Here is a 21322-nt window from a genome sequence, read left to right as displayed (position 1 = left end):
ATTCAACTATATATATAGTTTTATTCAACGGAATATGTAAAAGTTTGTCTATGTGGATCTGAGGAGTAGAAGGACACACATTACACTGTGACGAACATTCGTTCAGAGTGTGTGTGTTTAAAATTCTCCCCATGATGATTTTTGGTTTGGCTCCAAATTGCTACAGTGAAAACACAACATGCTCATAGAGAAAAGAAAAGTATGGGGCTGAGGTGTGCCTGGGTCCTCCGTTATGTGTGGCCCTTTTGATGTGGAGAACTTGTAGTGGATTATAAAATAGCACCTCTCTGGCCGTGATGGGTATAAACCCTCATTCCCGGCAGCAGTCCTGGGATGGCTCAGTCTCCTCTTACTCCCTCTCCCCGACCCTGGCCCACCCGGATCCCTTGCTGGCCCTGGGTACCTGTGTGGGAGCCGGAGAGTGAGCTGAGGAGCCGGGCGTGCTGGCTGTAGCCGTCGTGAACTTCCACTATGTCGTTGAGGGCTGTGTGGAAGAAGGCAAACTGGCCAAACACCACTGTGGAGGAGACATGCATGGAAATCAGAGGACATACCGGCGGCTGAGGGGGGTGGGGCAGAGGTGGGGATCTGCTGGCCTTGGGCCCGGAGGAGAGACATTAGAGGGGGTTGCTGGTGCAGGGGCCAGCGGTTAGGGGACCTTTCTGCTTCAGGGTTGTAGGCTGACAGCACTGGGCACCAGGACACAGACGTCTAGGGAGTCCCTGGCCGGTTGGTCTTCTCCACAGGGGTCAAGACGACATTCACACCTGCACCTATACGACAGCTGCTGTAGCTACCTGAGGACTTGCAGAGGCTTCTGGTGCATCCTCTATCCCCCCTATCCCCCACCCCAATCTCAGTCCTTTTCACCAGTTCGCCTTTGCCCCCTCTCCCTCCAACACACACTATGCCTATGTGTGCACTTCTTTCTCCTCTTGGAAAGCCTTCTCCTGGTGTATCCCAGGATACTCTCTGTCCCGGCGGAGAGGCTGTCCTTCTGGGTCTCACAATGAAGGACCCCGAGGGCTTGCCATTTTGGAAGAAAATGGGAGAAATCAGAAAACACAGAAGCAAGTCAAGGAAACCCTACCATAGTCCTTAGGCACGGTGACAAAGTACAAGCAGGTCTGTCCACTGGTATAGTTCTGGGGGTAGTTTGGGGACAGGACTACTCCATCCGAGCCCACATACTGTCCACCACAGGGAGCTGAAAGAGAAGCCAGAGACTTGGTGACATCTCATCAGCTGCTCATCTTCCCTTCTCCCAGCCTGGACCTCTGGCCTCGCCCAGATCAAGGGCGTCTTGTCACTAGTCTGGAATCCATCTAAGGGCACACACTGGTGTTTGTCCTCTAGGTGTTAACACTGGCATGGGTCCCTGAGGGCACGCCTTTGGGGCTCACATCATGAGACTTTCACGCTTATATGCAGGACCTGGACATGGTCTTTGGCTCCATGGCTGATCCATGAAGGCACTGGCATTTACTGAGCAGTAAGCTGAAGATTCTCTCCCCACACTTCCCTTCTGGGGTCCACTCAGTCAAGCTACCTACTGTTCCTGTTCTTGGTGCCAACTTCCACAAGTGGCCTTGGTGCTGGCCTCGCCCACTTACCTGGGCAAAGAGTCCTCATTACTTTCTAATTTTTGGGCTCCCCATATTCTGGGGGCTCTCATAACACAAGACCACCTTGTAGCCTTACTTTACACAGACATCACTCAGAATGTCCTCCAGCCCCAGGAATCAGCCCAAGGTCACATTTATCTCCCTTTCCTGGTATGTACTTCCTGGATGGCAGGCCTACAAGCTTTGGTTGAATATCTCTCTGAGTGAGTAGACACACTCCAGAGAGGTGACCGTCCAGAGGGACTGAGACACTGGCTGGATGATGAAGCCAACCCCCTTCATTGCAAACCCAATTATCCGACCTTACTTGCTTCGCAGGAGTCCCCTTGTGGCCATGTCCTGCTTCCCACTCTCCAGATCCTTCTGCCCAGCATCCATCTCAGGCCCTTAGATCCCCAGGGTCCTGGCTATTCTCACCGGTGCAGACTGGCCTTGGGTTGTTCCACAGTGGCTTCCCATCAGGCCCCAGGATGCAGCTCAGGGTGGAGGCGCCCTCAACCTCATAGCCTCCATGACAGTAGTAGGTGATGGAGGAGCCCAGTTTCAGGTCAGAGCCCACTCGAGTGCCGTTCTTGATGGAACCGGGGTCAAAACATGACTCCCTTGGGTTTTCTGGAAAACCAGAGAGACAGACAGCTGACATTCTCAGGGGGAGCAAGTACTGCTGTGCCTGCAGTGAGCTATGCCACTTCCCACACCCTGGGGGGCGGCAGGGGTCAGTCAGTGCTCAAGCCTGGCTCCTGGCTCCTCTCTCACCTCCAACTGGTATAGGCTAGGTTTCTTTGGCTTCCTATCTTCAGCCACAAGCCTGGCAATGCCCAGCATTTGGAATCATCTCTTTCTCTTGATCTTTTCTTACACTGTGCTGGCCTGAGGGTGGAGCTGATGTCTGTTGCTCAGGCTCACATATAGGGCATTAACTCCAGATCTAGGGAGGATGTGGGAAACCTCACCCCACCTCTGGTTGGATACCCCAAACCCCTGTGATATCAAAAGCTCCAATATGGGTTTCTAGGTCTTCACTGGCCACCAAGTGTTTACCATTCATTGAAGTAATGGTGGTTTCTGCCTGGTCACACGACTTAGGTGTTTTCTGTTGCAGGATAATTGACTGCAGTGTGAAACCTCAAGATTGTGTTAATAAAATCAACCTTGGAGCAGAGGGCAGAGCCAGTGACTAGTTGACAGGAATTGACCATAGAGAGTATGAAGGAGCCAGGAATACAGATAGAGAGATGCACAAGAAAGAGTAGGGAGGGATTTAGAGATTCATGGCCTTTTTGGTTTGGGATGGCTGGAGAGATGCTCTCTTGCTGGGTCTTTGGCCAAAAGAGAAGGTCAGTTGGTTGCTTCTCTGCCCCCTCTGAGCTAGTGGGATTTCACCCCAACATCTGACTCCCTAGTCTTTATTGGTAAATAAACTAGAGACACTTGGCTAAACACTACATTTGGCGGCGGCAGCAGGGTCAGGTGCCAGTGGGACAGTAAGTCCTGCCAGGCCATGACCTGAACAGGATGGCAGTGACTGCAGGAGCTTTGGGGGGGGCACAGATGGTAGCTACAATATCAGTAGATTCAAGTACAGCGCTGTGTCGGAGATAAAGCAATAGTCTTTGTAGGCAGGCAACAGTGGATGTAACCAAGCCATTTATTCTTTTGACATTTTTCTGCACCATACTTGGTGTTTCCTCAGTGCTGGGGGTACCAGCTGGGGCCCGGGTGTCTGAAGTAGACTGACACCATGGTCTTTTTTCCCCAAAGAAATCTAAAGCCATCCTGGAAGGCAGCCCTTACACTCCCCGCGGCAGCTTTTTGTCATCCTTGTCACCAGGACTGTCAGCTAGGCAGTGGCAGGACACAGCTAAGGGCAGATGGCACCAGGAACCTGTCACTGGTCCTCAGGGTTTGGTCAGAGTGTCGATGTAGGGCAAGGACACCGCGCAATTCTTCGTGTGCTAGCGGCTTTGCCGGAAGCGCTCTGAGACAGAACGAGTGGAGCTAAGGAGGCAAGGACTGGCAGAGAAGACACCAGAGTTCAGAGATGACTGGCTCACGATGAATGTTTCTGAGGGCACTTCCTGTCACCGGGGTACCTTTTAGAATGCATATACACATGGCAGTCATTGCTCCAGGCTGTCACTTAGCTGCCAATCAGCCTGTTGAGTGATGGGACAGGACCCCGAGTGTCTATAATCCTGTCATGTCCATCAGCTCTTCCATTGGAGCCCTTCTAATTTCCCTGCTCTTCAAGTCTTCCCCACACAGCTGAACACGCAGCAGTCCTGAGTGCACTGCTGGGGCTCACTAAGCCCAGAGAACCTTCACTTGCCAGGCCAAGGGCCCCTCCTCAGCATCCTGTGTGCCCTATGGTACTTCACCCTGACCCCTGCATCAATTCTGGTCTTTCCTTATGCCCGAGGCTCTGGCTGGACTATAAATGGCCACTGGATGACCCACATTCCAATAGCAGAGATATGATGAACTGTGACCACAAATTCATAATGAGTCAAATCGTATTTGAAACTAAGAAATTGAAACCAAGCTCATGCAGAGTCCGAATCACTTGTGGTACCCGCTTTTTATACCCTCTTCCAGTTTCAAAGATGGACCCCAGGTTTGACTGACAGTTCCCAGGTACCAGGTAAGACCTACATATCCCAGCCTCTTGGGCAGTCAGGTCTGGCCTAGGAGATGGAAAACACAAGCAAGACTTTCTGCTTTCCTCATAGGAGACAAAATGCTTCAGGCCTACATGGGCCCTGCGATGCCCCTCCATTCCCTCTGTGACGTCACTCATAGGAGACAAAATGCTTCAGGCCTACAAGGGCCCTGCGATGCCCCTCCGTTCCCTCTGTGACGTCACCCCCTGCTGCTCCTTTGCTGACTGTGCCTCTGTGCACAGTCCATTCCCACATCTGGATAAGGTTCCCGTCTCATTTCCATCAGGTCTTGTCAATGTTGCTTTCATGGTGACAGCTTCTTCGGGAAGTTCCTTAAAACTACAATTACTTGGAGCTGGGGAGATGGCTCAGCTGGTAACGTGCTTGCCACACAGGCATGAGGGCCTGAGTCCAGATCCCTGGCACTCATATAAGAAATTGGGCATGTGTCGGTGTGGGCATGTAACCCTAGTGCCGGGAGGAGTGGAGCCATTTGGATTCCTGCTTGTTGGTCAGTCTAACAAATTTGGCGATTCTCAAAGAAAAGAGGTGTCATTCTAGGGTTAATGATTAGCTTGACAGAATTTAGAGTCACCTGGGAAATGGGCCTCTAGGTGTGCCTGGGCGATTCTCTTGATTCTGTTGCCTGAGGTGGGAAGACCTGCCCACTGTGGAATCCTAGACTACAGAAATGGAAAATGGAATTGTGCAATGCCATGGGCCCTCGTACCCCGTTTTCTGACTGTGGATGTGATCTGAACAGCTGCTTTAAACTCTTTCCACGTTGTTGACTCCCCACTGGGATGGTTTGCACTGTGGGCCAGGGCAAACCCCTCTCCCTTCCATTGCTTTCATTAGCATGTTTTATCACAGCAATAGGAAAAAGCTAAGACAAGAGAACAGGACGATGTCCGTCCCCCAGGCCTGCTCCCGTGACAAGAAAACTACTGCATCCCATGTTTCGCGCATCTTCTAGAACTGCGCATGTCAATGGCAGACAATGAAAGGGGTCAAACCAGTTGGTGGATAAGAAATACCCAGGGAGCATTGGCAGTTGATAAACATGGGCTAGGTGGCGATCGTGGTTAGCATTGTTTGTGAACACATATGTGGTGTTCTCAGGGGCCACCAGAAATGTTTAATTAAAGGACAATTTCAAAGGTGGCTGGGGCCCTATACTATGCAGGTGGAAAGTGTGAGCCAGAAAAATTTTAATTTTCACAGGTAACATGAACCTGTTCGTACACAAAGGCTGACGAGGCCTGGTTGAGCCTCGAGTACCTGGAACATTCTGGGCATTAGACTAATACATCACTCTCTCACTCTTTCATATATATATGGACATATCTGACTGTTCATCACCTCTGAAGAGCACAGGGCATCTGATACACGCCATCTGATACACGCCAATGACTTTAATACACAGGACCATCGAGATTTTTAACTTTGCTGGGAAGGAATTTTCCTGCCGTCATTTTATGAATGAAGAAGTGAGAGGTTAAGCAACCACCTAAGGTCACCCAATTATTAAGTATTAAACATGAACTTAATCCAGTTAACTGGCAAACTATGCTCTTGCCAGGCAGGGACCTCAGCTATTTTTTGTGATGTTTGATTGACATATGGTTATGTACATTTCTTTCTACTTTGCCCATGGCTGCTTTAGCCTTCCAAGGGAAGAGTGAGTGTGACAAGCTGACCTAAAATACTTACATAGGCGTGCATATGGTGTATGCACTTTTGCGTGTGGCATATGTAAATGCTTGTGCGTGGTGTATGCACATTTGTGTGCGGCATATGTACATGTTTGTGCGTGGTGTATGCACATTTGCGTGTGGCATATGTAAATGCTTGTGCTTGGTGTATGCACATTTGTGTGCGGCATATGTACATGTTTGTGCGTGGTGTATGCACATTTCTGTGTGGCATATGTAAATGCTTGTGCGTGGTGTATGCACATTTGTGTGCGGCATATGTACATGTTTGTGTGTGGGTATACACCAGAAGACGACATCTGGTCGTCCCATCCTACCACTTTCTATGTTATTCCCTTGATGCGGACTCCCTTGTTGATCTTGAAGCTAGGCTGGCATCTAGCCATGTGTTAGCATTCCTCCCCTTAAGGTCACGAGTGGGTGGGTGGGTGTCCATGTCTGGTTTTTAATGTGGATTCTGGGATCTCAACTGAGATCCTTATGTTTGCTCTCCATGTGTTCTTACCCATAGCGTCATCTCTCCAGCTCACTGGTTTTATATATGGGTGCTTGGGACCCAAACACAGGTCCTTGTGTGTGCCAGTGCCTTACTGACTAAGCCATCGCCACATCACACCCCGCTATGCCCCAACTGGGTTTTCAACACGTGCCCACGCCCATTCCTTTATGTTTTGGTCTATGGTTATTTGAGCCCTCCAAGGGCAGCTGAGAACCAGATCCTTACCTGTGTAGTCAATGACGAAGCCGGCATTGCTCACAGATGCATCACTGCGGAAGGCGAGGAAGAGGCTGTTGCTGCTGCTTTCAATGCGGCCCGGGAGCTGGGAGCCGTAGAAGCTTCCTATGAGAGGGCTGAGAGAGTCCCGTCCATCGTAGATGTGGAGAAAATCATAGCCAGGCTCCAAGTTAAATCTGGAGAACAAAAACAGCCCATCCCCACCCTGGTAAGGTCAAACAGGCTTTTCGCTGGGGCCTCCCTGAAAGCAAGCCCATTGTCCCATTGGACCCAACCCTGAAAACTGAGGCCCCAGTGACTTTCCAGTCAGGAGAGATACTACTAAATGTGATTTGGGGCACAGGTGGTAGATTCTGGTCAGTGAGTGTTCTCAATTCTGTAGCCAAAGACTTCAGGTTTTGCTCATGCAGGGAGCAAATTGCCAACTCCAGACAAGAGGGGGCGAAGTGGCAGGTCTGACTCCGGAGCTCATACTGGACACGGGTGCTCGGCTGCCGTGCTAGCTTTGGTAGGAGCACAGAGCTACCCAGGTAGTCATGTGCAGCAGGGACCTGCTGCCACGAAAAGCCCACTTTCCTCCCTCCCTCTCAGGTCAGCCACGGAGCTCGTCAGCTTCTGTTCTCACTTGGACCCTAATGTCACCTCTAGATGTCTCTGAGCTACCCTGAACCAAGTGTGGGATGAAAAGCCACACTAAGTCTTTCTTGGTTTAGCAAATTGAGAACTGGAGTTCATGGAGGTAATGTACCCCCCTAGGGCACCTGGCAGGGGCATCTTAGCTTTTGATATTGTGACATGATTGTTGTCATCTACAAATAAGTCAGGACACATTCGTAGCTCCTGTGGGACACATGAGGCCTGCAGGCTGCAGGCTTGACACACCTGCCTAGAGTGACCATAACGGGAAAATGACAGACATAGGGAACTGGGGTCTTAGCATTCTGTATGCCCTGATAGAGTGTTGTGTTCACTGGTTCACCCCACTGGGAACTCCATGTGGTCTGATAACTCTTAGCGTGGACCAGCTCTCTGATCCGTGATTCTGCTTTCAAGCCCATGCCCAATAAAGGCAATTTATATGAAGTCAAGTGGGAAAAGATGAAAATAATAGAGAAGTAAATGTGTTTTCAGAAAACAAATTTCTGATGCAAAGGCGCTCATGCCCGGGAACAGGTGGGGGACACTGCGATGCACCATTTGGCCGGACTGAGAAAGAAGTGGCCCTTCTACCCTACAGGTGGTGTAGACAGGGGCCTCAATCAGGCCCGGACAAAGAGGGTGAGGTGAGTAGGGAAACAGGGTGGGAATTTGGAAGCAGACGTGTGTCCTTTATACATGGAGTCTTTCCACACTGGAGCTACAGTGAAACTGTCTCTTATTTCTGGGTGACATAGTCTTCTTGTCCTGGAAACTACCCATTCTTTCAAAACTCTTCAGGGAAAGTCTCTGGCTGAGTCTGTCTTGGTCACAAATTGTAGAATGATCTGGTGTGTGTGTGTGTGTGTGTGTGTGTGTGTGTGTGTATGTGTATATATATATATATATATATATATATATATATATATATATATATATATATATATATATAATTTTGCTGTGATTTTGAGACAGGTTTATATTGTGGCCCAGACTGGCCTTGAACTCCTTGCTATCCTGCTTCATTGCTGGGAATACAGGCATGAGTACGCTGGTGGAACCAGCATTTTTCTGCCTGTCCCTTCTTCATGTCACTGAATTTTTAACTGAGCCCCCTCCAGATGCCTAACTGTGTCTGGTGTCAGGGACATGGAGCATGCTCACAAGTGCCTTGCTTTCCAGAGCTGCTGGTGCTGGAAGAAGCAACGGCTGGTCTGCTACTGTAATGGTTGCTACGTTGGTAGACTGCCATGTGCCGCTTGAGCTCTCTGAGAAGCTGACACTCAAAATGGGGCTGCATCCCCCACTCCTGCATTTCAGATACAGTGCTCCCCCCCAAGTTCCTTATCCAGGAATGAGCAGCATTCCCCTAACTCTGTGACGAGGAGGGCGAAAGAGCTCGAGAGTAAAAACCCAGGGAGTAAAAACACGGTCCTTGAGACTCACTAGAAGGTGAGCCATTTTCAACAGAAGCCACTATTGTTATCCTATGACACAAAAGTGCCTACCGTGGGAAAGAGACAGCAGAAGTCTATCCACAGCCAGGGAATGCTGACCCACTGGGCAAAAGCTCACAGCCATGAGATGCTCAACCACTGGACAAAGGCTTACAGTCATGGGATGCTGACCCAATGGGCAAAAGCTCACTCATGAGATGCTCACCCACTGGGCAAAAGCTCACAGCCATGAGATGCTCACCCAATAGGCAAAAGCTCACAGCCATGGGATGCTGACCCACTGGACAAAAGCTCACAGTCATGGGATGCTGACCCAATGGGCAAAAGCTCACTCATGAGATGCTCACCCACTGGGCAAAAGCTCACAGCCATGAGATGCTTATCCATGGGCCAAAAGCTCACTGGGAACCCCAGTTGCCTCAACTTTCTCAGTTGGTTTCTGTTGGATGCTGTGAGCATCTTATTTGAAGGTGTTGTCTCTGTCTGCTGCTCTTTCTTCTCTCACTTGAATACCTCACCAGAAGGGACACTCTGCTCCATCTGGGACGGGCTCCACCGGGATCTCCAGCTCGCTGCCTTAAACAGGCATCCCAGCTGATTTCTGCTAGGTTCGAGTGCCTGATTTGATGACAGTTTGCACTCTTGTCCATTCATTATTATTTTATATCAGCTTGCTGTACACTTAATGAATTTATTCATTAAACACAAAAACCACAGCTACAGTAGCTCCCTCTCCTGACTGTACAGAATGGCCAGGAGTGTATACTATAAGGTCCACAAAATGCACAGTCTCCAGGGAGGGAATCACTAAGGTCTTCATGTTGGTCCAGCCTGGGTTTATTCTGGGCAAAGAAATGACTCTCAACAACGAGACAAGGAGGGAAAAGTCAGTCACCAGGAGACAGAAGCAGGGGTGAGGCTACAGTGCGTGGAAGGGTGTGCACCAGATTGGAGGAGCCAGATTCAGAAATTCAGACTGTTTGTTTCTTTGATTTTAAGATGTCTGTAGGAGAAAGTACGTTGGAAGGCTAGTCGGGACAGAGCGGCCAATATAAAGACTAGAACACCATTGTGACGGAAGACAAAGGCTCAAGCCAGACAGGGGCAGGATGGAGGGGAAGACACGTGGGAGTTTGCTGGCATATGTCCACACATACAGTGCCCAACTCAGGCCATTGTTTCCCAAAGGGCTGCTCACCTTGGTTTTTGAGACAGAGTTTCTCAGCAGCCTGGGAGCCCCAGGGAGATGTCTATCTCTGCCTCCCCAGTACCGAGATTACAAGCATGGGCCACTGTGCCCAGCCTTTTAAATTCAGAGTCTTGGGCTTGTATGGCAAACACTGACTAAGCCGTTCCCCCAGGCCACGCTGGAGGTTTGGTTTTGTTTTAATCAGAAATGTCCCTAAATGGACTGTCAGGGCAGCAGCCAGGCTTTAGTGGCTCCGGGTGCCCCTAGGGGTAGGAAGCAGGATAGGGCAGATCTATGGAGACTTGCTTGAGAATGGAACAGAGGTGGGGGGCATGGGTTAGGTGGAAAGGTCTTGGAGATCTTCAAGGCATCAGGATGGAGGGAGGCCCTGGGGAGAGGACACGCAGTGGGGGAAGGGAAGAGGGACCCAGGTGGGGCTTTTTTTTTTCAGATTTTAGTAACTCCAGAAGTATAAGAGAAAGAATGTTAGCCGCTTCAGAAACTATTGCAAAGATTCTGTTGACACAGGGCCTGGGACAGAGAAGGCGGCCAATGCCAACCCTGGACACTCCGTCCGTCTCCATCTCTGTCTTACCCCTGGAACTGAGAACTCTGGCACACACCCATGAATACTCACCTGAGCACCCAGGTCCTCAACCCCCTCGCTTCTCAAAACCCCTCGGTCTCCCACCCTGGGGAAGGTACATACATGTTAAATACCAGGGCGATGACGTAGTCCGGAGAGACGGTCACTTTCCAGTCACACTCCTTGCCTGGTGGGTAGGGTTCTGGGTAGTTTGGTGACAGGATGACTCCGGATGGCCCAGTTAGGTCTCCCCCGCAAGGAGCTGAGGAGAGAAAGCGGCAAGGGTAAGGTTGTTCCCGTTACCTGGCCACTTAAAAATGGGTCATTTTATATTATGTTCATTCCACCTCAGTCGACAATAATATCATTGTTGTTGTTTTTATGGTTTGAGGCAGGGGCTTATGTAGCTCGGGCTGGTCTCTAATTTGCCATGTAGCAAAGGATGATTTTGAATTCCTGATCTTCCTGCGTCTGCCTCCCACGTGCAAACACACAAGTACAGGTGGTTTTGCCACCACACCTGATTTGACATGACGCTGGGGATTGAACCCAGGGCTCTGTGCATGCTAGGCTATCCCTCTGGCAACTGAGCTGCATCTTCAATAAGGTATTTTAAATCAATACCAGGTTCTTCCTGCATGTGACCTAAGGGAAATTACCTAACCTCTCTGGCCTTGCATCTGTTCCTTTCATGGTGAAAAGAGGTGATGTCTCTCCTAGGAGGGTGTCTGTGATGCTTAATGGAGAGGTTTCATGGTCAAAATGGTGTCGTCGTGGTCTGTCAGGCACATGAACTACTTGGCATCTTCCCACTGTCTTGTGTCCAGAATTCAGGAGCGCCTCAGGGGTGTTCACTGCATCTGTCTGTGATACAGGATATCACAGGGAGCGGAAAACACCATCACGCTTGCCTGCCAAGCACTGTGGGTCTCCTTGGCTGCCAGTTCTGCTGGCATCTGCTTGGAGCCCATATGCCTTCCAGCCTCTCAAACTCCTTGCCTAGGGATGAGTATGCACCTCATCAGAAGCAGTGTGCTCCGGTCCCTAACGAGTCCACAGTGGCCACCCTCTCTTAGACTGATGGGCTTCTCAGCAGATGGGGAAAGGTAGCCAAGAATCCACCGAGCTACTTTCCCAGGGGCCTTCTTCAGTCTCTGCAGGTCCCAAGCAGCTCCCTGCATCCTGGCCAGTGATTATGTGGTACATGGTGTTGAGTAGAGCAGATGCTGGGAGCAGAAGGCGTCAAGAGCCAAAAGCTGGTGGAGACTGGATGATGGCTTCCATTGGAAACCAAGGGCACTACCAAAGTTGGTAGTGGATGGCGGGTCTGTTAGAGCGCAAGCAGCTGTGAGAGGTGACCAGAAGGCACAAGATAGGCAGTGACCAGAGGCACGAGATAGGCAATGACCAGAAGGCACAAGATAGGCAATGACCAGAGGCACGAGATAGGCAGTGACCAGAGGCACAAGATAGGCAAAGAGGTTGCAGGAAGGTAAGGTCTGCACAGGGGGTGGGGGTGGGCCAAAAGTATGTATCAGAGGGTCGAAGGGTGGACCAAGGAGTGGCTCTTGGCTTGTACTAGAGCTGAGTTGCTTAACACATTGCTGATTTGATCAGCTCCCACAAAGGTGCCTGAAAAGGGTAAAGTCCCCAGTCAGGCCCCAGAGGCTCTAGCCCGGAGGACTCGTGGAGAAGGTGTCTTCTTCATGGAAAGACACATCTTATGAACCATGCTGAGCCCAGAAACGCTTGAGGAGAACAGTCACCTCAGATGACGTGTCCACTCACTCAGTCTCACTGACAGTCCAGTGAGCTGGGGATGAGGATGGAGGACACTCTCCTGGATGATACACAGAGAGGAAACTGAGGCCCAGAGAGGTAGAGTCATTCTCCTGGTCACTCTGAGACTCAAGCCTGCACTTCCTGCCTCTATAGTCGGCCTCCTCCTCTGGACTTGAACTCAGGAAGCCGGAATCCAGAGCCAGAGCTCTAAGCGCATGTGCTGATTTCGCTGTGATCCTGGCTAGCCCGGCAGCCAGCACAGACGATGCTTGACAAATATTTGCTTGCTTCCTTTGTTTTTCTTTTGTAAGGCAGGGCCATCAAGGCCAGCGAGCTCCATTCGTGGCAGACTGCCAAGGTGCTGGAAATGAGGGGCTTATGACTGGGATTTCCAATCTGTTTGTGAGAAGAGGCAAAGACATTTATTCTGTAACCGGAGGAACACTCCCGGAGGCTGCGTGTGGAAGAATGCGCAATGGAAGCGGAATTAACCTCCTGCCCTACTCGGTGCCCAACTGTAGCCCGCCAGCTCAGCCCAGCACAGACCTTCTCTGGTGCAAGCCGGTGTGGGACTTATTTTCTGGAAAGTATACTAGAGGGCGATAACCTTAGGGGACAGGGGACTTCAGAAGGGGCCTCTGGATGCTTCCCCAGCAGAACTACCGCCCCCAGCACTCCCAACGGGATTCTGGCTCAAGGAGAAGAAGCGAGCCCAAGGATTTGAAATAGGAAACCAAGAAGGGAATTGGGGGCAGAAAGAAAAGAGACAACATTTGATGAGGTGAGGGCTGGGTGTGGTGGCACTCCCTAATTCCACAAGGGAATATTATTTTCCCTCACAAGTGAGCATCCCAGGCTGAGTTGAACAATCTTTCTGAAGCCACTGAGCCAATGGGTGGCAGATCCTCTCCTGTACTTGGGTTTGACTGTCCCTGCAAACCTGCTTCCCAGCACTGAGCCCAGCTAAACCCATTTCCACCCAAAAAAGGGATTCAGTGTCTCCCTTTCAGCACCAGGCCCCAGAGCCTGGACCAGAAAAGCTAAGGCCTCAGGTGTCAGGGAGGCACTCCCACAGAACCTTCCAGTGTGGACACAGCTGGGAGAGGTCACAGGCAGTCCCCAAATCTATCTCTAGCAGATAGGAGCATGGGTGGTGGGAACAGAGAGGCTTTCTGTTCAGCCCGCCGTGGGCGGGGATCTTGGCTCTTGTGTTTCTTCGCAATGCAATTTGGGACAAGATATCCAAATTTGTCTATTTCAGTTTCTGTAGCTATAATGAGGAAACGGTGCTAAATTCAGAGAGCTGCAGGGAAAAGCTAAATGGGGTTATCTAAGCAAATGTCTAGTGTGAGCCCGGCACATGTACAGACTCAGAGGCCATGGGTTCTCTGTTCTTCTGAGTCCACCTGCCACCCACCTGCCATGGGCACACGCAACGACCAAGTTCATTTTACCCAGAGGGACATGTGAGCACCTGGGACATATGGGCACCTGGGACATGCAGGCACCTGAGACATGCGGGCACCTGGGGCATGTGGGCACCTGGGACATGTAGGTAGCTGGGGCATGTGGGCACCTGGGACATGTGGACACCTGGGGCATGTGGACACCTGGGGCATGTGGGCACCTGGGACATGTAGGTAGCTGGGGCATGCGGGCACCTGGGGCATGTGGACACCTGGGGCATGTGGGCACCTGGGACATGTGGGCAGTTGGGGGTTGGCTGCTCTCTGTCTTTCCTTGCCACCTCTCCTTTTAAGTCTCCCCACCCGTACCTGGCTCAAGTAGTTGGAGGCAGGATTATAGATTCCCCTTCCTTTGTAAGCAAAGTTACCTTGAGCCTTTTCTTTTTAAAGATTTTTTTTAAAGACACAGGGCAGATCTCAGGAACCCCAGTCCAGCCAGTCAACAATTCCTTAAGAGAGGGGGAACAAATATCTTTCCTTTGCCCCTGGGATCTGCTATCTTCTGGCCGTGGGTGACTGACCCATCCCCCCTAGACAGATGGGACAGGGACAGAGGGACAGGCTTGCAACTCTCTGAGATAATTTTTGAAAGTGTAACATTGGTAGTGGCGTGTTTGGGTGTGCGTGTGTGTGTGCGCGCGCGTGCGTGCCTGTGAGTGAGTAGGAAAACTGGGTTTTCTCTACCATTCCTCTGTTCTAAAACTCCTGGCCCAGGCTCAAAAGGCAGGTGCTTCCTGTGTGAAGGAGCCTGGTGCCCACAAGCCCAAGACTGGAGGAAGAAGCAGGACCCTCAGCTGCTCTGTACCGATGCACGTGGGCGGGCTGGGCTGCCAGAAGAATCTGTTCTCGATTCTAACACAGTTGATCTCGGCACTCCCCTGCAGCGCGTAGCCTGGGTCACACTGGAAGACCGTGGAATCACCAGCTTCCCAGCTGTCGCCGCTCCGACTCCCGTTCTGCGGAACTCCAGGGTCGTTGCAGGATGTCGCTGTGGACACTGAGGCAAAAACACAGAAGAGGCAGCGGGGCTGATTCAGTGTCTGGCAGCCAGCAGGCTCACGTCTTTCCAGCAGTGCTGTCTGTCACTGCCCTTGCTATCCATCTCCACTGTCACCTTCCTACTGCAGCTATGAGCGCATCTTCCTTGGCCCTCCTCGCTACCATTGCCTCCAACATGCCCCATGGATGTCACTGTCACCCTTGGACCAATACCTCACCGTGAACATCATTTATAGTCATCTAGCACAGTGGTTCTCAACCTGTGGGTCTCGACCCCTCACAGGGCTGCATATCAGATTTTTACATTACGATTCATAACAGTAGCAAAATTACAGTTATGAAGTAGCTATGAGGATAGTTTTATACTGTTTGGGGTCATCACGCCATGAGGAACTGTATTAAAGGGTCTCAGCAATTGGAAAGTTGAGAACCACTAATCTAGCAGGAGGTATACTTGTTAAGCCTGATTGGGCTGTTATGACTGCAGAAATGAATTTCGTTTTCAATAAAACATTGTTACACAGACAAAGTTTTGCTATCTAGTTTCAATACCATGTATCCTAGCAGAAGGGTTTGGGAAGGTTTTGGAGCTGGCCTGCTAAGGTGCTGAGTCATTTCTTGCAAAGGACACAGGGAATTTGCTGAGGTCAGGCCTCCCTCTATGGACCCTTTAGTCCTGCGCCACATTCAGGGAAACATTAGCTTTTTGTAGCCAGTGGCAGAGCAGAGCTCAAAATCAACCTAAGCAGCTGGGCCGTATTAAAAACTTAGACAGGGGGCTGGGCAGATGACTTGGTGGTGAAATCAAAAGGACCAAAGGACCCTTGGAAAAACTGTGTTGGCATGGCAGCTGGCCTGTGGTTCCAGCTCTTGGGAAGTAGGCTCATGGGATCTCAGAGACGAGCTGGCAGGCTATGCTGATCAAACTAGAGAGTCTTGGGTACAGGATTCTCAGCAACCAAAGCATAGCATAGTCCAGGAAGATGCTGGTGGCGGTTTGATTAAGAATGGCCCCACAGACTCATGTTTGAACTTTTGGCCCAGAGGGAGTGGCACTGTTAGGATGTGTGGCCTTGTTGAAGTAGGTGCCACGTTATTGGAGGAAGCACGTCACTGTGGAGGTGGGCTTTGAGGTCTCATATATGCTCAAACCACGCTCAGTGTGACAGTTCACTTCCTGTTGCCTGCAGGTCAAGATGTAGAACTCTTAGCTACCTCTCCAGCACCATGTCTGCCTACACGCCACCATGCTTCCCGCCATGACGATAATGAAATAAACCTCTGAAACTTCAAGCCAGCCCTAGTTAAATGTTTTCCTTTATAAGAGTTGCTGTGGGGCTGGAGAGATGGCTCAGTGGTTAAGAGCATTGCCTGCTCTTCCAAAGGTCCTGAGTTCAATTCCCGGCAACCACATGGTGGCTCACAACCATCTGTAATGAGGTCTGGTTCCCTCTTCTGGCCTGCAGACATACACACAGACAGACAATTGTATACATAATAAATAAATAAATAAATAAATAAATAAATAAATAAATAAATAGTTGCTGTGATCAAGGTGTCTCTTCGCAGCAATAGAAACCCAACTAAGACAACACCCAACATAACTCTGACTTCCATACCAAACAAGACATGCATACATACATGAGAACATGCATCTATACATACATGCCACACACATACACATACATAAAGCAAAAAAAAGGCTCAGCAACTTAGGAGATGGTTGTGATCAGGTACTTGACCAAATCTAAAGGGGACTAGTGTTTACAAGGCAAGAAGTGAGTTGAAGAACAGCTAATAAAGGAATGAATGACTACGTGGGCAAAGGAGGCCTGAGAAAATGCAGCAGACGTGGTGGCCTAACAGAGGGCAGAGAAAGAACTCAGGCAGTCCCCGTACCCCAGCTGCCTCCCCAGCCCAGAGGAGACAGCAAGGCCTTCGCAGCATGCGCTCTGCCGATCCCAGGGACTGGAATTTTCTGGAGGCCCCGTGGTTTACTTACAGCTCCCTACCCCACAACTGGGAAATTTTATTCTATATTCAAACAAAAGAACCCGTTTGGGCCTAGAACATACAATTCACATTGGTTTTTACACAAAAGCATGAAAGCTCAAATGATTCTCGACAGGCTATGCCTTCCAACCCCCTGGGGAGAGGCAACCATTCTGTCTTGTCAGCAGGAGCACTCCAGTAGAAATGACCACTGAGTGGCAGCCCAGGAAACCTGTCACCAGTATCACCCAATACAAGATCTGGGATGCAGTTGACAAACTACAACGCAAAGGCAAATCTGCCTCTGAACTTAGTTCCACAAATAAAGTTTTATTGAAACGCAAGCAATGGTCACGGTGTCCACCTCTGCCTTCATGCTTAGAAGGAAGAGAGGGAATTGCAACGGCAAGCCATGTGGACCACAAAGGCTGAAGACTGTAGTCTTTGGCAGGAAATGCTCCGGAAGCCCCTGTATGGAGTCTTATTTCCCTCCTTCTCTTTGTCATGCCCCTCTCCCTTTGTTCCTTCCTTCATTTGCTCCTCCCTCCCTCCCTTCCTACCCCACCCTCTCACCTTTGGAAAGAGTGATCCGAGAGTTGAACCTCAGGCTTCTTCATACTAGACAATTACTTCACCACCGTTCTGTTTTGAACGTCTTCAGTTTTTAGCTAGGATCTCACTAAGTCATACAAGTGATCTTGAGAGTGTCCTCTTCCGGCCTCTGCCTCTCAGGTGACCGGGATTACAGCCTTGCGCCGCCATGCCCAGGTGACATCCTACCTCAAGTCCCCCCTCTTCTGATAATGCATCATTAAACACATTCCTTTGTTTTATTCAGCTTCGAAGACGTCCCATCCCTATGCTCAAGCCATATTCCTTAAGGTTTCCCCACATCATCCCCTATACACCCCACTTCCTATTCATAGGACCTTGCACAGCTGCTGGTCCTTCTGCCTGGAATGACCCTTCTATGGCAACTCCACCGTGGCTTTCTTGACATTCAGCTTTCAGCTCTATACCACATCTTAGACAGGCTTCCTTCATCCCCTTTTCTGGGTTCACCCCTAACTCCCCCCATCATATCCACCAGGCTATCCTGTTCAGTTCTTGTCCAGGCACAATCTGTAACAATCTGGCTAATATACTTGTTTGCCTCGTCCTTGTCTATCATTCGGGCGTCTCTCTGCCAACAGAGACAATTCTGCTCATCACGGTATCCCCGGGGTACTCGGTACTCAGCACACGACCATGCTCAGTAAATATTTGCTGGATAAATGAATGAATGAGCGAACAGATCATTGCCATTTGACACTCGCTGAACTTATTTAGAAAGTCAAATAAGAACCGTCTTCTGCCTTCCCAATTAAAAGCAGACTTAGCTTTCATCCCCAGGGTCATGGGGTGCTGTATACATGTAAATGATGGAAAAAAAAACAGCTCCCGGTTCTGGCCATACTCAGAATGGTTGTTTATATGGCAGACAACAGAAATGCAAAGATTAAGAATTTGGTTTGGGAATCGGACACATGGGTTTGGGTCCAGGCTCTGCTACTTAAGAACTACATGACCTTGTATGGGAAACCACACAGCCTGTGCGGTCACCATGGATTAATAACGGTGTCTGTGGCATCGTGTTTCTGTAAAACTCTAAGAGATCATCTAGGGGGAGCTTAGCTGCTGCCTGCTCTGTAGATGGCTGAATCGGGCTGCCCGCTCACCTCTCAGGGTTCTCATTTTCTCTGTTGAATGCTCCTGGATTTGAGCAGCTTGCCAAAGCCTCCAAGGGAAAGGCTAGATCCTCCAGGTACTGACAGGATGTTAGATGGTACCTAGTCGTGTTTACTTAATAAAGCCAAGCTTGGGCTAATCATCCCTGGTATTTCTGCCCAGTCCCTCATCAAACATGCACGCTCACGCTCGCGCGTGGTAAAGCCATCCCTCTCCCAGAGGGAGTTCTGGTATTTGCTAACTGATGACAGCAACAGGAAAGGTGACCTTTCCGGAATCTTGGGTATGCCCAGAGCACTGGGGCCGGGTTGTCACGGCTCTTTTGGAGTCCAGGTTATGTAGCTGGGGTTACTTTGATCAGCATACGATTGCCAAAGGAAACGCTGACATTGGGGAACCCTTCTGTTCATGATTTCATGCATTTGAAGACCTGCTGCAGACACATCCTCCAGGGAGCCTGAGGGGTCTGACATAGCCTTCATAGTTTATGATGTACGATGCCAAGGAGGTGCCACCGCAAGACAGGCAGGAGGGCTGGAACTGGCTGGGGCTAGAGAAACAGAATTGAGATGCTTGGGGGCGGGGGCAGAGGTTGCAGCAACTTATTCAGAACGGAGATCAGGACAGATCCTGATTTCTGCAAGTTGGGCAAAGCACGATAAAGCTGTGTGAGTGAGGCTTAGCGGGAAGAGGGTGCCTGGGGACCATCCTGCGCGCCTACAGCGAGGACACAGAGGAGGTCAGATGATGTAAATCTGTGGGAGACTCATCTACAATGGTGAGCCTTTTGTCGTTTTAAGCCGTCTCTGCGAACTCAGGCATAGTCAGAGAAAATGCACATGTGTTTTAATTATTCATGCTGCTCCTTCCCTGAGAGAGTGCCCGGGAGTCTCTCTCTTCCACGTTCTCCTCTCTCTGTATGCAGGGAACCTTCCATAGCTTCTATAGCTCATCCCAGCAGTTGCCAACGTTTGCTCCATGAGATGCCAGTCTCCTGAGACGGCCTCAAAAAAAGTCACTCATGGCCAAATGCATTCGGAAACTGTGACCTAGCGCGCATGTTTTGAATTTATGAATGTGAGCATACCAAACGCTTTCAGGAGCCGCGTTAGTGTTTCAGATAATCTGCTTAGGTTTGCCTCAACCAAGCCTCTTTCTAACACGACTGGATCCCGCACAGTGGTTCTTTCTGGACCTATTAACATTCCATGGAACTTCAAGAATAGACTGGAGATGCCAGGCCAGAAGACTGCACATATGTTATGAGGACAAGTTCCAACTCCTGGTGTCCCTCAGGATCTCGGAGGGACTTGGCCCAGGCATCCTCCCAGCCATGGATACTCAGATCCATGACGCTTAAGTCCCTTGTGTGAAATGGTGCAGTTCTTGCATATAACCCCTTGTGGTCCCCTTGTGCATTTAAAACCATCTGGAGATTACTTCTAATACCTAATCCACGATATGCAAATCACTGTTATCCTAAATTGATTGGGAACAATCCTAAGAAAAAGGTCTGCGCATGCGCAGCACAGATGTGATTCCCCACCCCGCAAATTTTTGGTCCAGGATTGGTTGAATCCATGGTTACGGCACTTCAAATACAGAGGGTCAGTTATATGATGGAAAGAGGGAGCTACCTGAAACCTAACCAGATCTTGTGGACTCCCCTTCCTCCCACACACATGGTGATCAATGCTCGTCTTCACAGAGAAGAAAGACGTCGGGAAGAGCTGGAAGTAGGATTGGACATCTTGCCACAGTCTTGTGGGCACCTGGGGCTGATCTAGCTAGGGGAGACTGTGGAGGCCAAGCCACCTGTCCCAGAGTCAAGCAAACACCCCACCCTGCACAGCAGACCGAGGGGATGGTGACGATGACAGCTGCCTTATGGTACGCGCTGGCACAAACCAAGACAGACTCTTTGCTCAGGAAGTTGAGAGACAGGAAGTTCAGAGATACTGCTGCGTCTGAGCAGATGAGTCTCCTTGGGACTTGGTGTTTGGGAGTAGCCCATCTGGGGGGAGCTCTTTGTCATGCGTCTCTGTAATGGCCACCGTCATGTACATTTAATTGAACTGAGGTCACCAAAACCTCTTTCATGTTTGGCTTCCAGTCCTTTCTAAGACCTGCATTCAAGAAAGACCCAGAGCATGCAGCCTGTGGTATCAATGGCCCACACCAGTGCGCATGTGTCTTTCTTCATCGCCTTTCTCCAGTCACCCCGAGGAACCACTTTCTACTTCAGGAGCCACTGCTTTCTCGCACTGCTCTTTGCACCTGGGCTGTGCTATTTTCTCCCCTCCTGCTCACTGGGGTCCACAGAGTCTCTGATGTCCACCTTGGTGGTATCTTTCCATGGCACAGTATCCCATCCTTCAGACTCTTTAATTTCCTGAGTTCCTTCTATTCATTCTTCAGGCATGAGTGTGGATAACACATTTTCTAGAACATTTTCCTTGATGCTCATGGCTGATGTAGGTGGGTCTGTTTTGTGTCGATTTCATTGGTTAAATAAAGAAACTGCCTTGGCCCTTTGATAGGACAGAAAATTAGGTACGTGGAGTAAACAGAACAGAATGCTGGAAAGAAGGGAAGTGAGTCAGATGCCATGGAACCAGCCACCCGGTCAGACATACTGAATCTTTCCCCGGTAAGCCACCACTTCGTGGTGCTACACAGAATATTAGAAATGGGTTAAGCAATATATAAGAATTAGCCAATAAGGGGCTGAAACTAATGGGCCAGGTAGTG

The 21322-nt window shown here is 50.0% G+C and overlaps 1 protein-coding gene across 5 annotated transcripts in view; it reads right to left on the bottom strand.

Annotated features, from left to right (window-relative positions):
• Csmd2 (CUB and Sushi multiple domains 2) overlaps positions 1-21322 on the bottom strand; it is a 547650-nt gene that overhangs the window by 97999 nt on the left and 428329 nt on the right. For all 5 annotated transcript variants that reach the window (XM_075945152.1, XM_075945154.1, XM_075945155.1 and 2 more), the window contains 6 exons: positions 14658-14849; positions 10728-10866; positions 6725-6912; positions 2043-2237; positions 1091-1207; positions 404-517 (listed from right to left, as the gene is read on the bottom strand). In XM_075945152.1, the coding sequence (XP_075801267.1) occupies positions 404-517; positions 1091-1207; positions 2043-2237; positions 6725-6912; positions 10728-10866; positions 14658-14849 (945 nt within the window). The remainder of the gene's footprint in view (positions 1-403; positions 518-1090; positions 1208-2042; positions 2238-6724; positions 6913-10727; positions 10867-14657; positions 14850-21322) is intronic.

Source organism: Microtus pennsylvanicus, chromosome 13, assembly GCF_037038515.1.
Source record: "Microtus pennsylvanicus isolate mMicPen1 chromosome 13, mMicPen1.hap1, whole genome shotgun sequence".
Lineage (NCBI taxonomy): Eukaryota > Metazoa > Chordata > Mammalia > Rodentia > Cricetidae > Microtus > Microtus pennsylvanicus.
Note: the sequence above shows the minus strand (reverse complement) of the source record. Positions and strands in the feature narration are given on the sequence as shown.